This window comes from Cetorhinus maximus, chromosome 5 (genome assembly GCF_964194155.1).
Source record: "Cetorhinus maximus chromosome 5, sCetMax3.hap1.1, whole genome shotgun sequence".
Classification (NCBI taxonomy): Eukaryota; Metazoa; Chordata; class Chondrichthyes; order Lamniformes; family Cetorhinidae; genus Cetorhinus; species Cetorhinus maximus.
In genome coordinates this window covers 62,422,473-62,445,085 of record NC_135883.1, presented here as the reverse complement: position 1 = coordinate 62,445,085, position 22,613 = coordinate 62,422,473, and the positions used below count along the sequence as shown (strand labels likewise).

Genomic DNA, 22,613 nt, shown 5'->3' with positions numbered 1-22,613 from the left:
AGCTTTGGGACATATAAATAGCTAAATAGATTTTCAGTGTGTTAGTGAATAAGTGTGAGTGAGGTAAGTGGGCATGGTGGGTCAGGTGGCAGGGTGGTAGACTGACAGCGTGGGAGGGTGGCCCACGTGGGTAAGGTGCCGGCTGTGTAGGGTGGTGAGGTCTGGTCAGGTTGGGTTGCAGGGTGTCGGAGGGTTGGGGCGAATTGAAAGGTCGGTGGAGAGTTGGGGGGGTCAGGGGGTCAGAGGGACAGGGGAGAGTCGGTGGGTTGGAGGGCAAGTCGGAGAATTCGGGGCGGGTCAGAGGATGGGGGGTGGTGGAGCCAGAGAGTCGGGCGTGAAGCCAGATGGTCGAGTGGAGTTGGAGGATCAGGGAGAGATGGAGGGTCTAGGGTTGGGTGTTGATGGGGTAGTCAGAGGGTCAGGGGCATCGGAGGATCGATGGGGGAATCAGAAGGTTGGGGTGATGGCAATCGAGGGGTGAAGTTGGATGGTCAGGGGTTTCAGGGGTCAAGGTGGGTCAGGGATCGAGGAAGGCTTGGAAGGTCGAGGGAGTCAGAGGTTCGGGGGAGTCGGAGGGATGGGTGGAGGGGAGATGGAGGATTGTGGGAGGTCAGATGGTTGGTGGGGAGTCAGAGGGTTGGGGTGGAGTTGAACGGTCGGTGAGTCAGAGGGTCAGGGAGTCATTGAGGGGGTTAGTCGGACAGTTGAGGCAATTGGAGGGTTGTGGGGGATAGGGGTTAGGGGGGGTGAAGTTCAGTTGGATCGCTACCCAGGAGCTAGACCTGTTTCTTCTTCAGTCTAACATTTCCTGGGCAACTATCCACGTTAATGAGCCTGAACCACAAGAATGATTCCTAGGATGAAGAATTTGTAGTTATGAGGATAGATTGGAGAGGTTGGGACTCTTTTCCTTGGAGAAAAGGTGGCAGAGATGAGATTTGATAGAGGTATTCAAGATCCTGAGGGTTATGAACAGGGTAAATAGTGCAAAACTGTTTCCACTCAAGAGAAACTGAACTGGACTTGCCATATAAATATTGAGGCAACAAGAGCAAGCCAGAGGCTAGGAATCGTGCGATGAGTAACTCACCTCCTGACTCCCCAAAGCCTGTCCACCATCTACAAGGTACATGTCAGGAGTGTGATGGAGTATTCCTGACTTGCCTGGGCGAGTGTAGCTCCCACAACACTCAAGAAGCTTGACACATCCAGGACAAAGCAGTCCGCTTGATTGGCACCACATCCACTAACATTCACTCCCTCCACCACCGACACTCAGTAGCAGCAGTGTATACCATCTACAAGACGCACTGCAGGAACTCACCAAGGCTCCTTAGACAGCATCTTCCAAACCCACGACCACTACCATCTAGAAGGACAAGGGCAGCAGATACATGGGAACACCACCACCTGGAAGCTCACCTCCAAGCCACTCACCATCCTGACTTGGAAATATATCGCCGTTCCTTCACTGTTGCTGTGTCAAAATCCTGGAACTCCCTTCCTAACAGCACTGTGGGTGTACCTACACCATACTGCAGCGGTTCAAGAAGGCAGCTCACCACCACCTTCTCAAGGGCAATTAGGGATAGGCCATAAATATTGGCCTAGCCAGCGAAGCTCACATTCCATGAATGAATAAAAAAAAGAACATCAAGAACTAGAGGGCACAGATTCAAAATAATTGGCAAAAGGAGTAAATGTGATGTGAGGAAATTTTTTTCACCCAAAGGGTGGTTGGAGTCCGGAACAAACTTCCTGAAAGGGTGGCAGAGGCATGTTCAATCAAGGTATTCAAAAGGGAATTGGGCTGCTCCCTGAAAAGAGAGAATGTGCAAGGTTACCGGAATAAGGCAGGGGAGCGGGACTAGGTGGAGTGGTCTTTCAGAGTGCCAGTGCAGACTTGATGGGGCGAATGGCCTCCTTCTGCACTGTAAAGATACAGTGATACTGTGAAACCCTTGGAAGTCTCCCACTCTAACTTAGAGTGGGAGACTTTGTCAGAAGGTTCTGGACATAGGGGAGTTGTCCATCAGACGTCAAAACCCTCCAGGCAATTCCTGCAGAGTCCTTGCATTAGAACTTCTGAGGTGTTCCATAGCACATCTTCTGGGGGGCATCTGGGGTATGACTATCGGGAGACCGGAAAACCTGGGCCCATGATTGAATCTGTCTCCACCACACTCTTAAGCAACGCATTCCAGATCCGCACCACTAACCGTGTAAAAAAAAGTTTTCCTCATGTCGCCATTGCTTTCTTTGCCAATCGCTTTCAATCGGTGTCTTATGGCTCTCAATCCTTTTGCCAACAGGAACAGTTGCTCCCTACCTACTTTGTCCAGACCTCTCATGAATTTGAACACCTCTATACCTCCTTTAAGGAGAATAACTCCAGTTTCTCCAATCTATCCATATAACAGAAATCCCTCATCCTTGGAACCGTACTCGTAAATCGTTTCTGCACGTGTCTAAAGCCTTGACGATCTTCAAAAACATGGTACCCAGAATTGGACACAATACTTCAGCTGAGGCTGAACTAGTGTTTTACAAAGGTTCATCGTAACTTCCTTGTTTTTGTATTCCATGTCTCTATTTATTAAGCCCAGGATAATGTATGCTTTATTAACTATTAACTGCTGTACCACCTTCAATGATTTATGCACATATACCCCGAGGTTTCTCTGCTCCTGGACCCCTTTAAGAATTGCGCCCTTTTATATTTCCTCTCTTTAACCTTCCTAACAAAATGTATCATTTCACACGTCTATGCATTAAATTTCAGCCATGTGTCCGCTCATTCCACTAACTTATCTATGTCCTCTTGAAGTCTATTACTACCCTCCCCACAGTTCGTAAAGCTTCCAAATCTTGTGTCATCTGCAAACTTTGAAATTGTTCCCTGTGCACCCCACTTCCAGTGTCGACCCTGGGGAACCGCACTGTCTATCTTCCTCCAGTCTGAGAAACAACCTCTACTGTCTGTTTCCTGTCGCTCAGCCGACTTCATATCCACGCTGCCCTTTATTCCATGGGCTCTAACTTTGCTGGCAGGCCTATTCTCTATAAATTTAGAGGATTTTAATCATGATATTATTCTGAATAGCATACCGATATACTTCATGATATCATTCTGCTTTACAGTTACATTCATTTAAGCAACATCATTTTAAGCTTATGATTCTCCACACAGTTACTGCCCTGCCTTTGCCATCCTGTTAAATTGAGGTTGTAAGTACATGCCAGGGAAAGTACTATGGAAAATCTCCAAACAAACAGACCAACAATGTAATCTGAGGAGGCCTGGCATTCAATTGCAGAATAGAGTTGACCAAGTAAGAATGGGTCAGAGGGAAAAAATAAACACATCATACTTTCACAAAATGTGGCATATATTTCTATATAATTATGCAAAGTTATGTCAGTTCGACTCTGTTTACATATGTGATTTTCAGTTAATTAGAAGACTGACCTTGCCCTACAATAGAAAACATATACAGTCTTTCTCTCATATTTATGATTTAAATAACATGCAGGTAACTGCTGCTAAATGGTATTTGATAAATTCCAGATAAGGATATCCTGTTGCTAAACCCCTGTACCACAGCTCATTCAAACATTCAGTCAGCAATTCATGAAAGACAAAATTATATTTGCACAAAAGAGATTAGATTTATAAATTGCTTTGGTGTCTCTGGGTGGAACATGGCAGTCGTCAGGAAATGCTGAAATTTGTTTAGGATTAAAAGTAAAAATTCATTGGAGCATTGTAAACACTGCAGCTGTATCTGAGGAGTGGAGCTTAGAAATCTTATCCCAATATTCAAAATTGGAGCACCTGGGAATTACAGGTGTTTGCCTAGTCATTCTTGATTTCAACATAGTTACATGGTTTTGGACTTTTATAACATTTTTACTTATGCAGACTTTTTCACAGCAGCCATTAAGTAAAATACAGGAAACAACGGTTGTGATGGAGAAACAAAGATGAGATTTAGGAGAAGGGTTGTTTACAATTTTTTTGAACTGTTGGAAAATGCTCCACAGGTCTTGGAACAAGAGCCAAATCTTATCAGAGTAGCGCTTTATAATGAGTTAAGGGGGCTAATTTTAACAAATGGACTGTCCATTAAACACCCCAGAAAGGTTAGGACCAAATGTTTCATTAATGAAATGGGCTTTATGGAGGAGTTTAATGAAATTGGAAGATGGTGAGACAGGGAAGTGTAGGGAAGGAATTTAGGACTGTCAGGACCAGTCAATGGAAAGCACAACCGCCATTGGTGGGGCAAAGGGAGGAGGAAGCTTAAGAGGCAGAGTTAGAAGAGAGCATTTGGAGGGTTTTGGGGTTAGAGATAGAGAGGGGTGAAGCCATGAATGGTTTTAAACTCAAGGATCTGAAATTAGGTATTGGGGACAGGGAGACTATATGTCAACAAGAATAGAGATGATGGGTAAATGGAACCTGGTGCAGGTATGTATATGAGGAGTAGAGTTTTAGATGAGCCAAAGTTTATGGACCTTGGAAGTGAGAAAGCCATGATTGGGGGTCTCACTGGAAAATGAGCTGAGCTGGGGGCAAAAGATGGACCCAACATGTCATGGAGAAGATTTGATGTCTGAAACTTGGCTTGGACTCCAGCTGGATTCTGAGATTGCAAACGGTGTGATGGGCCCCAGATAGCGTCTGCAGAGCGGAATGGAGTCAGTGCCATGGGGATCAAAGAGCATAGGCTGAGCTTTACCGGCCCCCAGGCTGGGAGGTGCAGGGACCAGTAAAATCATGGGGAGAAGAGTCGGGAACAACTCCCCACCACTGGGCATTTTCCTAGTGGTGAGACTGGATGCACATTGGCTGCCCGCTCCAAGGAGGTGAGCATCCAATTAGCATAATTAAAGGCCTGATTAAGGGCCATATTACAGGGCCTTTTGCATTTTGCTGATGGCAGGATGACACCCCCCCTCCACCCTCGCCAAGTTGGGAAGATCCACCAGCTTAATGGAGGGAAAGTCCGATGGTGGGGTGGGGTGGCGGGGGGGGTCGGTGGTGTGGGGTAGGGTATCAGAGCCAGAGGCTCCAAGGCACAAAGAGGGGGCTGGCGGCATGGGAGACAGCCCCCGTGCCCCCACAATCTTCCTGGTGGAGTTTTCCCTCCGACAGTTGTCCTCACGAATTTTTCTTTTTTTTTCAAAATTACCTGGCCCAGCTCCCAAGGTTTCTTGCTAGCCTTAGCACCACCCACCTCTCCCCATGGTGCTGCTGAGGCTTCAGAACTGCTGGCCCTGTGATTGGGCCAGAGGCATCACCATCCTTATGTGGATAGTGGGCCCACAGGTGACCAATTAGAAGGCCACCTGTGGTAAAATGGCCAAGGCAGTCACACTGCTGGCAAGACTAGGCTCTGCCCTGCTTTTCATCCCGACGTTGGGGTCCCGAAGCTCACGGTTTTTACCTTCCATAAGTTGACTGGAGCACATTATGGCTTAACCAAGACTGCATATCACATAAGCAGGCTGATAGCACAGAGGCAATGGGGCAGTCAACAGAGAGATGGTGAAGAGGTAGATTGGGTGTCATTAGCCTACACGTAGAAGCTGACCCCATGACTATGGATAATATTGTGAAGGTAAAGCAAGTGGATAAGGAAGAGGAGGGGGACAAAGATAAATCATTGAGAAGCACCACGCTGCCACCGTGGGACTATGAAACAAAACCATTGCAGAAGCTCAGCTGGCTAGGTGAGGATCTGATAGGCAAGAGCTGAACAATGAAAGGGCGGTCTCACTGATTTGGACAAACTGACACAATTGGGCAGCAGATGTTGACAGAAAGTTAAGGCTGCTCACAACTGATCTCAAAGAAAACACCACATGGCAGGTAATAGAAGATCACACTGATTCCATCAATGAATAGGGGAGAGGCATTGGAGGGGAATAGTGTAATTAATTCTGTAGAAGTTGCAGGAAGGTCAAGAAGGATGAGGGGGAATAATGCATTCTAACCACAGACATGCAGACTGTCATCTGTGACTATTTAGGGAATTTTTGGTGCGTCAGAGAACTGGGGGTAACTTGCCAGGATAAGGGGGGTCAACAATAGTATATATTTGAGGAAATAAAGGATTATGGTGGTTTTGAAAAGGAGTATAACAGTACCTGAGAAGAGGGAACCATTTACAATGTCTACTGCATGGGTACAGGAAGGGGAGTTGAGCAATCATGAGTTAGTGGAAATGGGGGCTGAGGATAGCAGTGGTGGGTCTCATGGAGGGGAGAGCTTGGAGAAAAACAAGAGAAAAAGAGACCTGGATAATGAGAATTCTGTGGACTCAATGGCAACAGTTCAGCCAAATATAAATATACTGTGTTGTACAAATTCTTGAATATAAAATCATAAAATCAGAGAATGACGCAGCACTGTAGGAGGCAATTTGGACCATCACGTCTGTAGTTGCTCTTCTTTAAGAGCTATCCAATTAATCTTGGCATAATATTCCTCAAAAAGATAAAAATTCTGGAGTGATTTGGAAAGAAATGCCTAGTATCATGACATCAGGAGCAATTTTCCAGCTTTGAACGCCTGGTCAAGAAGGTGAGAGTTAAGTTTACCCCTAATGAAAGTTAAATCTAATCACTCAAGTTCTTCATCTCTCTTCTTGGTCAATCGTAGGTGAGATCACAATACACTGATGAAGGAGGCTATTCAATCTGTTTACCTTAGCTGGTCTTAAAATCCTTTGACTTTTGCGATAACCAACATCTCGATACCTCTCATTGACTGGAGTTTTGCCGTCCCTGACCTACTGCACTATGAATTAGATATTGATAATCTTATGTGTGAAGAAGTGCTTTTTGGGATAAACAAGGGAGATTGGAAAGAACATGAAGAAATTTGTGAACTTCCTTTTGCTGCACCCCTTTGTCTGGTCATCAAGTTTTAATTAAAAATAGCATCAGCTTGATTTTTTTTCTACTCTTCTTGGTATCATCTCTATGAAGTCCCTGCTCAGATGTCTCCTGACAATGCTGAAGGGTTCAATATAATGTTTTAACATTTAGTAAGGACCATTCCTGTTTCAGTGTTAGAAAAATGTTCTTACCTTCCATGAAAAAACATTTACAATCTCTTAACTTGGATCTAAACATTTAAAAAAAAATCTTCTCTGTCTGCCAAAGTCGCAAATATTACAATTCTAGGATAAACAGTGGAGTTAAGGGAATGCAGCTTAGGGCCATGAGGTATCCCATCCTCCTATCACTTGGGGCTTGGGATCAAATTCCACACTGGGATAGTCTCATTCCACTATGAGTTGCAAGGGCGCTACCTAAAATGAGTTTGGGACATCTCACATTAACACATGTTGGGCAGGAAACCTAAGTATAAAGACTTATAAGTCCCTAAGTCTGGCACAAAACTGGCTATTCCATTCAAATTAACGATCGTGTGGGAAATAGAAAAAAAAAATCACACTGGTGGATCAGGAAGTGCTGTTCTAAGGTCCAGCTAAGGCACAATTGAGTTCTCAGCACTGACATATTTTGCACCTTCCCCAACCCCTCAAAGAAAAATACTTGAGATTCGATAAAAAGACCCAACAGGGATATCTATCCTATTTACCACAGATAAATTAAGCCTTCTGGATAATTCCAGGAGCAAATTACCTCAGTGGCATCCTTCCCTTTCTTGATTTTAGTGCAAATTAGTCAAATCATGTCATACTCCATAAACAGGAGTTTTTTTGCCATCAACTTAACACACTTCTCACTGAACCCCTAGAGAAAAAGTTATATATATATATATATATATTCCACACACTAGACAACAAATTGTGATGAAGTATTTAATTAGAGTTTTAAATTAGCTTCAAAGGTGGGCAGCATTGCACAGGCTATAATACAATCTTCTATCACAGATTTTAATGGTAAAAAGGGAATACTGGTCATTGTAACAGGCCACTGTAACGATAACTTTCATGTGCAATAAAATCAAAAATTTAAAACTGGCTATAGATGCTACTCTTTAAACAAGATTTCTTTTTACAGTATAGGGAAAATTATTTCTTTTACATAGTAAAAAAACACATTTATTTTAAAACCTTTTTGCCTACAATATTGAAAAAGGTTTGGCATATTTAACAATTTTACAAATTCTTCATTAAAAATATATCTCTGTACAAAAGGATCTTTTGCACCTACTTCAAGTCAACAGCGAGGAGTGAAATGGTATAATGATAATATTGTTGATGCGATGCCACTGAAATGATTAATAGGCATTTTTTACAGCATCTTGTTTGTTTTTACAAAATATTTTACACAGAAAACATTATTGCAACCAGCCTGAATAAAGGCAAAACTTGTAAGATAAGCAGCAGCTTACAACACAGAAGTACATGGTCCTGTCTCAGAAAGTCTTCTCTGGGGTATTTTCAGCTCATATTCCAATTGACTTTTTCGCCACCATTCCCCAGTTGTCTTTGAACTCTTCATCACACTCAAAGAAACTGTACTCTCAGTATTTTCCATCATGCAACTTGGGAGCTCATGTTTACTAATAATAGAATACTACTGTTCAGCCAGCAAGACCAGAGGTAGGAATAAGAATTTGGAAGAATTTTTTTTTTTTGAATGCAAGATTGGAGGTTTGTTGCTTCATGGTTGAGAAAACCATAAAGCTGAATCTTAATCTTACTACCTAGAAGTAGAGTCTCCACCTCTGGTTAGACCATAAGACATAGGAGCAGAAATTAGGCCATTCGGCCCATCGTGTCTGCTCCGCCATTCAATCATGGCTGATAAGTTTCTCAACCCCATTCTCCCGCCTTCTCCCCGTAACCTTTGATCCCCTTACCAATCAAGAACCTATCTATCTCGGTCTTAAATACACTCAATGACCTGGCCTCCACAGCCTTCTGTGGCAATGAATTCCATAGATTCACCACTCTCTGGCTAAAGAAGTTTCTCCTCATCTCTGTTCTAAAAGGTCTTCCCTTTACTCTGAGGCTGTGCCCTCGGGTCCTAGTCTCTCCTACTAATGGAAACATCTTCCCCACGTCCACGCTATCCAGACCTTTCAGTATTCTGTAAGTTTCAATCAGATCCCCCCTCATCCTTCTAAACTCCATCGAGTATAGACCCAGAGTCCTCAAACGTTCCTCATATGTTAAGCCTTTCATTCCTGGGATCATTCTCGTGAACCTCCTCTGGACCCTCTCCAGGGCCAGCACATCCTTCCTGAGATACGGGGCCCAAAATTGCTCACAATATTCTAAATGTGGTCTGACCACATGTGGTTGTATGTACTTCAGTAGATTTTTCACATGACCTCCCATCTCCACTGCCCCACACAGTCAAGTAGCCTTTCATCCCAATCTCTGATATTTTTAAATTCAATAAATAAAAATTTATCAAAGAAAATGAAAAATATAACCATATTTTATGTCCCCTATGATTTTCTGCAGGATTACTCGCAACAGTGTCCTAGAGATTAAATTTTTACTGCCACAGATTTCAGAAGCATCCTAGGAGGTTCACAAGCCTATCTAGAGTCTCTCATGGAGGGAAAAGGTTCCAACACCTAACTTCCATACCGGCAGGCACAGATGCCACAGGCCAATGTTTCTCCCTCCCCCGCTCTCGCCCCCAGCACTGCCTGCCGAGATCAACAGCATCAAGTAAGAACCAAGGATTTGATGACCCAAACTCTACCACCTAGAAGGAGAAGGGCAGTAACCATCTGGAAACACCATCGTCTGGAAGTTCCCCTCCAAGCCGCACACCATCCTGACTTGGAAATATATCGCAGCTCCTTCTTGGCCATTGGGTCAAAATCCTTGAACTCCCTCCCTAACAGCGCTCTGGCGTTCCTATACTACACAGACTGCTGTAGTTCAAGAAGGCGGCTTACCACCACCTTCTCAAGGGCAATTAGGGATGACAATATAAAAAAATTCTCCCACAGAACAACCCAATGTATATTTATTATTAATCTGTTAGGATTAGATGTCTTTTTTCACCCCTTTGATTGGTAGGTAATCATTTTAAAAAATGATTCTTCTTTTAATTGAAACCATAGCAGATAACTCTCCTAGCAGATAGCAGCTATTTTTCAGCTAGTACAATGGAAAAGCCTGAACTGCCAAAGGAGTACATCCTAACATCTTTTTAAATAATCTTCACAACCTGAGCCCAAAATAATCCATTTGAGTTCCAAAAGAACATTGAACATCACTTTACCATGAGAGTAACACGGGTGGATAATCATGGCATACAGTGCTCGCATTCAGGATAGTTCTTTGACAGTTTACAAAATAGAATTCATAAATAGATACAGACTTTGAATCTGTCATTACCTATTGCTTAAAGCAAACCCGCACTGTTCATTGCATCCTTTGATATTATGAGACTTGCTTTCTTATGAGCAACTGAAATCTTCATTTTACAAACCTGATTTTTGGGCTTACATGCCACATAATACCTAGTCATACTGTCCTTTGATGGGATATTGTCCCAGGAAAGGTGATCTTTCCTCTGTAATTTCTGTTATGTCCTGTTCTACAGTTCAGAAAGCAAGTGGCGTATTTCTATGAAGCGAATCAACATGCCCATTTTGCCTAAAGTGCGAAGCCTCGAGACAGTCCATATCTACGCCAATAAGCAGTTTGGATTGCTGACTTTCACAAGGACATGATTTATTCAGTGTATAAATTCAACCCTTTATTCTCTCCATTTTCAGCCTGCCTTGTAATATATATCAAGCAGATCCTTATTTGTGTTATTAAGTGTATAAAAGGGAATCTAAAATTGCAATCTGATTGATAACGTTACTTTTCTTTGTTAAGCACAGTAGCACTGAAAAACAGAGCAGGTTGATTTGCAATAAAGATCTGTGGGGTGTGATGGGGATAAGGTTAAAGGTAAGTACATGCTTTCATGTGTTTAATCATCTAAGGTCCATGATAGAGTTGTCACATCATGTTCATACTGGAATTTGTATTTTGTCACTTGGATTTGCATTCTTCATCTCCTCTAAAGTTATTTCAATTATATCTTCTCTTGAACATAAAACCTTTGAGTTTTATATTGGATGGAAAGAAAGAGTGCTTTTTGTTCAAGATTGTGCATGAGTAGGTGATAAAATATGTGCATGTATAACTGTGTATGTGCTATCACAGGTAATCTAAACAAGGAAGTTGTTCAAAATTGATGAACCACTGTTTCAAAACTAAATTTAGGTAACCTTCATAATAAAGGACATACATCTTCCGAACTTCCCTTACATCCTCCCTGGTTCAGTTAATAATTGCTGAACAATGCAGAGTTTTAAATTAAATGTAATTATTAAAAAGCTATTAGACCCATTTAATTCATTATTGGGACTACGGTACATCCTCACGGTAGAATTTAAAACAAGAAGAAAAATGGAGGAAGCTTGGTTCATCAAGTTCTGTTATTTCTGACAAAGCTTTTAGCCAGGAACAAAACATTTTTATTTTTAAAAAAGACACCTCCTCTCTCCAGTCAAATGTCATAACAACAGAATATTTTTCTAACCTCTCCCAGTAACATTATTCACTTACTTAAAGTCAGGATTGGCAATAGGAGCTGAAACCTCAATAAGATTGAAGAAGGTTAAGTGGGGACTATAGCCTAGAAATCACTGTTGGTGATTGTAACCTACAAAGATTTAACAGGGTAAAATTTCCACGGGGGTTCTTCTCATCTCTGGCTGTAATTTGGATGGAAAATGAGTAGAAACGCTAGAGAAGTGTCTGCTATTTTAGCTATGTTAACCCATTTAAATAACACATCACCAACAGTAATCTCAAAGCTTTTAAACTCAAGATCTTGCATTATCCCTGCCCCATGAATTTGTAGATTTGCAGCTTGGTAGGACCTACTTAGAAAACTTGGTAATGTTGTTACTGACTGCATGAAGTGAATTTTTGCAAGACAGTTTTTCTATGCTGTAGCTGTGAATGAGACAGTTTACCCTGTTAGGCTGTATGTCAGATATATTAAAGAAATCACAACAGCTTTCTACAGTTTTTTGTACAGTTCCAACTGGTTTTGGGTAAAGCTATGAGATACAGAGGTCACAAGTGAAGGCACTCTTTAGAATGAATAAAACATCACCCAAAAACAAAAGAATCCCCAGTCTCCTCTCCTATGCGCAACAGTGTGCACATTTCCCCCCAAAAAACTTATTTATTTTGCTAAATCAATTTTATTTCTCTTTGTGAGCCTCACAGTTTGATGGTTGTCTTTGGGAAGTCAGAACAAATCAGTCAGTGAATGTCCTTTATGCGGCTGTCAACTGTTGCTGCCAAGTGTGAGGACTGACTTTCATTCTCTGTCTTATTCTTCTCTCATGCATGACCCCCTTTTTAAGGAGGTGGGATACTTCACCCTCATACTTTGTCCAACACACAGGTCGGCATGGCGGATCTCAATGTCTGCCAGGTAACTCCAAACAAGGTTCAGCGGACCCTTGGCAAAGATTACCTTGTACCAACCCCCACTAAGGACCCCTCAACTCCCCTTCCACAATAACTGTAACATTTGACTTTTATTTCTTAAACAAAAAGAAAACAAAAAGAAAACATAAAATGGTGCAACAATTTCTCTTACATTCTTCTTGGGAAAATAAATAACAGTTAATTTTTTTGTTAAATATAATTTATAAAAGGCAGTGTTTATATAAGCTCTCTGAAAAACAGAATAGATTTCTATGGTAATATTTCTGAACTACAGCCTGTGGAGATTCAGAAAAATGCTAATTGTTCTGAAATATAGTGTTGTGTTAAAAATCCAGCTAGTTCCATTCTTTTTGGCTTTTAATTCAAATAATGATATCCAATCAATGTTTTTTAAGGAACTATAAAAACCCTCAGGAACCTTTTTCTCTCACAAGCCTGGCATCAATAGAAACTGACTCTATAAGAATGCAAGCTTGAAGGAAAATACTGCAGCATTCGGATACCTATTGTTAGCATTAAGAAGGTTATGTGATGTTCAGCAATGGAAACTGAAGTCTTAAAGCAAGTTTTTTTATGTACAATTGTCAGTGTGTAGAAACCCTGTAACCTATTTGATGCCAATATCCTACTCATTCATTCATAACACACTAGTGCAAAGAATTGTGCAGTAGATTTGCCATATAACAGATGAAAATAATTCCCAAGCTGCCCGCCCTGTTTTAGGACAGTGACCTTATTTTGTGATGTAGGCAGCTGTAAATCATAAGTATGTCTAAAGTCTGTTAGTGTCATCAGTGGATCAGGTTTTGTCCTTCTTCTGTCCGTTTTACCTCTTCTTGGAAGAATACATACTCAAAAAAGAAGCAAAATCTGTCATTTGCATCCAGAGCAGAAAGATTCAAACCCATCCATGAGTGGTTTTGGTTCTTCCTGTGTTAGAAGTCTAGAAGGATTGCTTTGACTTGTTGTCTGAGGATATCGTCCCAGCAAAAACTCCATTGACTGTGTTTGTCCTAACGAAAGTTGTCAAGAAGAGTATCACTGCAAAGCAAGCAGTGGGACAGAGCGATGTGGTATATGGCACCAAAGGAGTTACTGCTCACCAGGTAGAGGTATGGCTAATATCAGTTAGTCAGCAGTCAAAGTGAGGGCTATACTACTGTACACACAGTGTTCAGTGTTGTGTCAAACCGCACAGCCTTTGCCTCAGTAGGCTTTAAGTTAGTATCATACATAGGATTTTCAAATGAAGCCTGTCCATTTGCGTTCTCGTGGCCAACATAGCCATTGTACTGTACTTTTGGTCTTGATCTAGAATGAAAAGAAATAAAAATGTCAGTTTTTTTGTAAACAAGCTCGCCAAATAGTAAAGAGTACATCAACATGGAAAGGAGCAGCCAGACAGCAAACGCAGCTCCAAAACACCCCTCAAAGATAGGTTACCCAGTCCTGCAAGATCACCATTCTAACAGACAGGGACACTAAAATAAATCACCTTAAACCCAAAACTGCACAATGTCTCCATTTTGTTTACAATCGTATTGGCAATCAAAATTTATTCTCCCATCAGTACCACCTGAAAGTTAACTCACATATGTATGCGTCCTTACAGAACGCATTTTTATTTAAATATTTCTGAGGCATATATAATCACTTAATGATATAGGATTAACTTCAACAGAGCAATAAATTTTGGATTTAAGTTAGAAAACTGCATATACTCAAACAGACATATCTTTGTTTAGAAGATGGTTGCCAAGAGATACATGAAATAAACAGAATGCTTGCCAAGCTCCTCCCTTAGCTCAGTGATAAATGGACTGGTACGGGACAGGAATGGCCCAGTTCTGATCTATGGTCTGTGCTGAGTTAGCTGGTCTCAGCTTGGCTGACAATGGGGGAGCCACAGTTTGCCTCAGTATTCTTGGGCAAAGGAGAGAGAGAGAGAGGAAGAGCAACCAGGCAGGATTGCCATTCCTGATTGCTATCCAATGACCCCCCCCACCCCGCCTGAAGGTACACATATGTGGAAGTCAGGTGAGGAAGGTTTGAGCTCTTCTGTGTTGCCCCCCCATGTTTGAATAATCTGCCAGCACTCACCGTCTAGGCTCACACATGAAGAATGGCCACTTGGGCAAGGTATTAGAAGGCTGCCGACGCCTATGGAAGCGTACCCCAGCATGAGTCACCGCCCTCAGGAGAGGATAGAAAAGAAAAGCAGAAAATTGGGATGGGAGGAAGAAGGATTTTCACTAACATAAGTTATGAACAGTACTAATATTGTACAGTGGAAAGAAAGCATACGAGGTAGGTTACAGCATGGAGTTAAAGCTATTCATTAAGTTCCAGATTCAACTCTTGCAGAAGGAGGCCCCAGTGGAATCTGCTTTTAAGATTAGCAAAAATCAGTTATGATTAATTTACCAGATATCTTATTTTAAAAAAAGAGTAAAAAGGGGAGAGCTATAAATTTTGGAGAAAATAGCCAGGAGGCAATCCTAGCCAGCAGTGCAAAGGAGCTTGGTTAGATACAGTAATTATTCAGTAGATGCAGTAAATAGAATCAATATGTCATTTCAAATGTTTCTGATAATTCTTAGGCTGTTGACAGGTCTAGGGAAAAAACCTGTCTCCTTGACCTATTTGGTGCGGCTTGTTGCGGCTCCAGTAATTCAGTATTTCAGCAATAAAGCTTTGCTAGCATTTATAATTGTTAGATTAATATAATATAATGTATGAAAATAGACACAATTTGAAATAAAACATTAGGCACATGATCTTACCCTGTTATGCTGATTTTCCTATTTTCTGTGTGCTATTTTTGATTTTAACTTTAATTTTACTCTTAGTCTAACACATTCTATCCATTCTAGTTTTTGATTTAAAATTTTTAAAAAAATATTTTACATTCTTTTATTTTACTGATTCTCTGGTCCTATCTTCCATGTTGGTGGTGAAATAAGCAGTTCATTACAAATGAGTTCCCGAGAACATATGCAGCTAATCTAGTGGCCAGGGTCCCACGAATGACACAGAGCTCTTATAGATACCACAAGATGCATGTCCCTGCTTTCAAACAGGTAAGGCTGCCCAACTGACTATACTTATTAGCAAACTCAGAAAAAGAGGCTTGCCAAACTCATCTCTAATGCAGTGAGGGTTAACTCAAATAAAAACAGAAAATTCTGGAAAAACTCAGCAGGCCTGATAGCATCTGCGGAGAGAGAAACAGTGTTAACGTTTTGGGTCCACATGACTCTTCTTCAGAGCCCTGAAGAGTCATACGGGCTCGAAACATTAACTCTGTTTCTCTCCCCGCAGATGCTGTCAGGCCTGCTGAGTTTTTCCAGAATTTTCTGTTTTTATTTCAGATTTCCAGCATCCGCAGTGTTTTGCTTTTATTGGAGGGTTTACCTCAATCTGGTTTTGAGCAAATTCAGTCACGCTTCCTCTTATCAGTTTCTCACTGCGTGCATTTAAAATGGAACAATCATGATGATGGCCGTGAATATTACTGTTCCTCAGAGTTGTTTCACGAAGGCCTCACTCTAGTTAAAGCTAGGTTTTATCAGTCTCCCTAATCTGATCAGATAAAGTATCTGGTTGGCCAATCTCTAAGTGCATGCTGAAAAAAGTGATGACAATGTCATTCTGTTCATGGCATACAGTTAACACCCTTTATTTTTAGGGTAACATATCCTCATTAATAGATCTGAGCCATCCACTTTGACAAAACTCCACTGTATTTCCTATCAGGCTGATTGTACCGAGGAAGACAGCTTCTGATGTGCATGCCAACTCTATTTTGCTACATGTTGCAACTCTCATGCAAAAAGGATGTACATTTTTCACCTGTGTTTGTAGAGATAAAAGGCAAATCCTGATAAGATGAGCGCAAAGAAAGGTACCAGGATGGCAGCTGCGACTGAACTACTGTTTGTGCTATAGTAATGGTTGGATTTATCTCTGTCCAGTGCTCCTCCCAATAGTCCTGAAAGTAAGACAAAGCAGGAATTAGGTGGTCAAATCCGTACCAAAGATTATCAGCAGGTGAAGGTTCTGAAACAGGAGGTGAAGTGTAAGGAGGCAAGATGCAAAGGAGGCCAAAGTCAGAAGAGTGGATGGCACAAACTGGCACACAGAGTTGGAGGTGATTGAGTGGTAGGAATGGGTGAAGCCATGAAGAAGCTGACAAAGACAAGAATTTTGAATTTTAAGGGGATGTTGGCTGGAAAAGGGTGGGTGAAACCCTAGTGCTCAATGTAGGCAGAAAAGTTTTGCGCGAGTTGCATTTTAGTTAAGGTGGAACCCAGGGAAAGCATTGGAGCAATTGAGCCTAGAGATGATGAAGGTGCAAATGAAGGCTTCACAGAAGTTGGGAGGGGGCGGGGAGAAGAAGATGGGAGTAGGTAGCTTTGAAGAGGGTTAGAATGTTGGCTTTGAAAGTAAGCTAAGGATCACATAGGCAGTGGCAGGTTCAGCCTGAAAAGCAGCTAGGAATGGGAATGTAATCCTGGGCTAGGATGTGGAGTCCCTGGTAGAAGTCAGAGTCGCAGCCAGTGTTAAATTGGACGCATTTAATGCTTATCTACAATATGAGGGGGGAACTTAAACCTCCCCAAAAGCAGATGAGTTTGGGGTTGGTGTGAAGTTATAATTTTAAAAATTACAAACCTAAATCCAATTCACTTTGAACCTGCCCTCTTCCAGTTGGGAAGGTTGGCGAGGTGGTGGGGAGCGGGAGGTGGCAAAGGAAATGTGATCAACCAGCTCTCAGGAGACAGGCTGCGTGCCCAAGATCTTATCTGTGTACCGGTTTCCTGAGGCCTGGAAAACCAGCCCCTAAAGGGAGGCAAGGATTGCTGAAAGGAAGAGATAGGTGGCTTCCAGCAGTGCTTGTGGGCCAGGAGGAGCAGCAGTGCTTCCCACTCCCAAGCTCTCTTGTTAACCTCTCTGGTGATTGGGCCCCAATGCTATCAGACCCCTCCCCATTATCAGGCCATAATCTGCCCCTCCCTGCTCTGCCCTCCCTCCCCAACCAAGGACCTTCTGCCTCCTGACCTACCTTCGGCCTCTCCAATGTTTCCGACCCCCAGACTTTCCAGGCACCTGCTCGCCAGTGGCCACCCGATCTCTCCAGGACCCCATTGATGTTGCCCTTCAACCCTGATATCTCCCTCTCTCTTCTCCACTCCCTGACTGCAGCCTGGTGCTGCATGTCTACCCACCTGACAATCAGCCTCTCAATCTAACCACTTATGACTGGGAAACGGAGTCCAGAAATGATAATCTGGTCCTGCCATTAAGTTCGTCAGGGCCCGTGGGTTTCCTGCCCACTAAACCACCAACCCGCCAATCCTCTGCTGCTAATATCTGGATTAAGGTGTCAGGCAAGCAAGCAGTCAAGTAGCTATGATACGCATCATGCAGAACAGGTACCCACTGAGTGAACCAGGCTCAAACAAGGCATGAAGGCGCTAAGGGATGACTCCTTTTCCCAGAGAGACAGGCTCCTTCAATATGCTTCCACTCAATGTAAAAATTTAAAAAAAAAACGATGAATCTGAATGAAAAACAGGAAGTGCTGGAAATACCCAGCAGCTTTGTCGGTATTTGTATGGATAAAAGACAAGTTAATATTTTGAATGATGAATCGACCCTTCATCAGACCTGGAGGCTGGATGTCAAAGCAATTTAATGAAACTGAGCAGGGCAAAGAGGGTGGGATAATGAGCTCTGATAATGCAATCACTCTATCTTTAAATGGAAAATATCAGGGAAAACAAGCACAAAAATAGGTGTTAAGGAAACAAAGTGATGTTAATCAGAGGGTTTTTAACGTGTCTCTAAAATTACACCATGAGGTACCAATGCATGATTGTTCAGCACTAGGAAATTCTTTGTTCTGCTGTTCATGCAGACTCATTTAAAATAAATGAGTTAATGTAAAATAGTGGATAGAAGAATTACAGACAAATACATTAAGCAATTGCACACTATCCCATGGCATAATTTCAAGACCAATAAGATCTATTTCCATTTCCATTAGGGTCTATGGAGATACGCATTTATTCAATGTGTTTTTTTGAAAAGTCTAATGCACAAGTCCATTGTTTTGTCATTGTTATTTTTCAATAACCTGTCTGCAGATTGTACAAGTAATGTTCTTGTACATCCTGTTACTACCTGCTATAAGTCTCTGATTAATATTGTTTTAATATTCTTTGTTGTTAACATCAAGTAAATCCAGAATCCATAACTAACCTTGCCTCTGAAAGCCAAACTGCCGAAAGTCTTTGCCTTGAACAAATCCCTGGTAGACAAAGGTCCTGCCTTCAGGTTCAGCTGATACCTAAATTCAACATAAAAAAACAAGCTGTTTTGATGCAGACGTGATTACCTCATAATATACTTGGGGCTAAAAGTTTGATCGGCTCCCTTATCGGGCACAGGGATCGTAATACACAATTGCCTCCCGCCTGATTGAGTTGAGGCAGGCAACATGCAAACTTCATGTGGCCTGCTTATCAACATGATTGTGACGAGCAGCCCAGCATGAAATGTGCTGCCGGCTGGCTGCTTGCTCAGCAGGAGGCCCAGGAGCACTACCCTTTGTAAAGGCGGCAGCCGCCCCCCACCAAAGGTGAGGTGCACTCATGCTACAGCAGCTGAAAGAACTGTGTCAGAAAGTCTCTGAGGGAAGGAAGAAGTCTGCCAATAGAGCTAATCAGAAAGATGGCTCCCAGGTTTTTTGCTGCATTGCACGAGGCTTTAGTTCAGGAGGTTGAGAGGAGGGGAGTCACATTTCCATTAAAGACCATCGACACACACCCTGCAAAGGGAATGGGGGCAGATGGCCAGGGAGGTGAACTCCCAAAGTCTGGTGCAAAGGTAATAGCTGTAGTACCGGGAAAAGTTCAATCACCCTACACGAGAGGTCAAGGTGCAAGGAAACTGCATCTTCCAATGGCGTCTCCTGCCAACTACAATAACAGCCTCCCACACAGCGCAATGCAGCACAGCCCCATCACACACCCATCAGCAATCAGGACTCATGATTCCCACTCTCCTCCTCACTCTCACACACCTACCAATGCTACCAGCCTCACACCCACAACTCGGAGCTTCCACATAATTCCGATTATTCAGCTATGGCAGGAACATCACGCAAACAAATTGCAACACACTCACTGACATTCATCCCTCTCTCTTGTGGATCAGGACCACACATAACAGAAGGAAGCCACAGAGAACCGGTGGAGAACAGACATGCCTGCATCTAAGCCCTTTCGAAGAGATGGTGCTCTGCATTATGAGATTGGCAGTAACTAAGGCCATTGCATCCAGTGTCACTGTGAACATTCATGAAGATTATAAGGTCCTGCCTTATGTACCCTCCCAAATCCCACTTCACCCTCATTCTGCTATCAGCATGAAACGCAGGCTACTGTGACCGTGGGCAAGATGCTTTCCAACCCTCCCCTTCAGCATTTTCACTTTCAGATATGCAAGAACTGGCCAGACAGTGAAGACTCACCAGGTATGGTGCAAACAACAACAGATGTCTGTTGAAGAAGCACCATCTCTTGGTCTGACATTCGCAGCCATGCGCCCAGATACAGGCAATACACATACCTTAAAGTGTAGTGTAGAGTCAGGATCATCATGCACGAGTGGCCCGCAGCCAGGTCGGAGGGAAGGGATAGAGCATGTGCCAGTTGACAGGGCAAATTCACAGGAGAGTTCTCCATCAAAGAACTCAGATGAGGGAAGGAAATCTTACCCGATCTGGTCTACAGGTGACTCCTGACCACAGCAATGTGGTTGATTCTTGACTGCCCTCTGAAATGGCCGATAGAGAGCCACTCAGTTGTATCATAGAAAAGCCAAGAAAGAATAAAACTGGGCTGACCACCTAGCACTGAACTAGGAACTGGAAATGACAAAGGTGCTTCCTGACCAGTCAACCCTGCAATGTCCTCCTCACTAATATTTGGGGCTTGTGTCATAATTGGAAGATCTGTCCCACAGAAGTCAAGCAACAGCCTGAAGTAGTCATACTCAATGAATCATACCATACAGTCAATGCCCCAGACTCCTCCAATACCATCCCTGGGTATGTCCTGTTCTACCGGCAGGACAGAGCCACCAGAGGTGGTGGCACAGTAGTATACAGTTGGGAGGGAGTTGCCCTGGGAGTTTGCAGCATTGACTCTGGACCTTATGAAGTCTCATGCCATCACGTCAAACATAGGAAAAGAATGTCCTACTGATTACCAACTACTACCCTCCCTCAGTTGATGAATCAGTACTCCTCCATACTGAACACCACTTGCAAGAAGCACTGAGGGTGGTGAAAGCACAGAATATACTCAGGGTGGGGAAACTTCGATGTCCATCACCAAGAGTGGCTCGGTAGCACCACTACTGACCGAGGTGGTCGAGTCCTGAAGGACATATCTGCTGGATTGGACCTTTAACAGGTGGTGAGATAGCCAACAATAGGGGAAAATCCAACTTGACCTTGTTCTCACCAATATAGCTGTCGTGGATGCAATTGTCAGAAACAGAATTGATAGGAGTGACCACTGCACAGTCTTTGTGGAGACAAGCTTCTGTCTTCACACTGGGGATACAGTCCATCGTGTTGTATGTCACTACTTATCTTGCTAAATGGGAGAGATTCGGAACATATGCAGCGACTCAAAACTGGGTATCCATGAGGCACTGTGGGCTACCAGCAGCAGCAGAGTTGTATTCAACTATAATCTGTAACTTCATGGCCCCAGCATATCTCTCACTCTACTATTACAATCAAGCCAGGGGATTGTTCAATGAGGAGTGCAGCAGAGCATGCCAGAAGCAGCACCAGGCAGGCCTTAAAAATGATGCAACAATCTGCAGAAGTTACAACACAGGATTATATGCTGGCTAAACAGCAGAAGCAGTATGCAATAGACGAGAGCTGAGAGATACCAACAGAGCAAATCAAAACTCTGCATACTTGCCATATCCAGTCGTGAATGTTGGTGGACAATTAATCAAATAACCAGAGGAGGATCAACTCTCATCCTTTGAAACTCCAGAAGAGTACAGGCCTCATTTACTCAGCCTCTCATCATAGTAAAACCCTCTCATCCCAGGTACCACAAGGATCAGTGTTGGGGCCACAGATGTTCACAATCTACTTAAATGATTTGCATGTGTGGATCAAATGTAATTTTTCCAAATTTGCTGATGACACAAAACTAGGTGGGAATCTAAGTTGTGAGGAGGATGCAAGGAGGCTTCAAGGGGACTTGGACAAGCTAAGTGAATGGGCAAGAATATGACAGTTGAATTATAGGTCGGGATTTTCTGGTCCCATCACGGGTGGGACCCGTCGTGGGCGAGGCGGTGCCCCAGCCAGAAGTCCACTGACTTGCGGTGGGACTGGAAGAGTGCGGCGGCGAGCGGATGCGGAAAATCCCGCCCATCAGGGGAGAAATTTGAAGAGCAGGTGCACAGAGACGCGCCTCTGATCGGCACCCCCAATTGGGGGTGCGGTGCCATTTTAAGTGGGCTGGCCAATTAAGGCCCGCCCAGAGTGACGTCCGCATGGAAGCGCTATGCGCTCCCTGTGTGGGCAGGGGGGGGGGTGCAATCCCTGAACAGAGTGCGCGCTCTTTGGCACATGTGCATGAAAGAGCGCACTCATCTCCCTGAGGCAAAGTGATGCCTCAGGGAGATCAGCTCTACAGTAAAAAATGTTAAAAATAGAAGAAAATAAATTTCCCTGGCATGTACCCTCATGGGACACTGTCACATGAGTTGGGACATGTCCATAACTTTTAAAACCACTTTAATTAAATTTTTTGTAACCTACATGAAACCTCATCCCACCCGTGGATGAGGTTTCATGCTTTTTCTAATGCCCTCCAGTGTTCCTGGCCTGCCTGCCAACCTTAAGGTTGGACGGGCAGTTTCATTAATTACTTCAATGACTGTCAATGCTGAGCCCCCGCCTACCTGAAAATTTAAATGGGGCCCGGTGACGTCGGGAGTTCCGCCTGACGTCACCGCGTGTCATTTAACGTGTTGGCGAGCGGGCCCCGCCCCCTGCTCGCCGACGAGAAAATCCTGGCCATAGTGTGAATAAAT

General features: G+C 43.2%; 1 protein-coding gene across 1 annotated transcript in view; it reads right to left on the bottom strand.

Moving 5' to 3' along the window:
* Positions 1–12,582: 12,582 nt before the first annotated feature.
* Positions 12,583–22,613, bottom strand: part of LOC144680673 (CUB and sushi domain-containing protein 1-like) — a 2,611,816-nt gene continuing 2,601,785 nt past the window's right edge. Inside the window, exons 68-70 of the mRNA XM_078541910.1 lie at positions 18,738–18,825; positions 16,326–16,464; positions 12,583–13,784 (exon numbers count right to left, since the gene is read on the bottom strand). Of these exons, the coding sequence (XP_078398036.1) occupies positions 13,625–13,784; positions 16,326–16,464; positions 18,738–18,825 (387 nt within the window). The 3' untranslated portion in view covers positions 12,583–13,624. The remainder of the gene's footprint in view (positions 13,785–16,325; positions 16,465–18,737; positions 18,826–22,613) is intronic.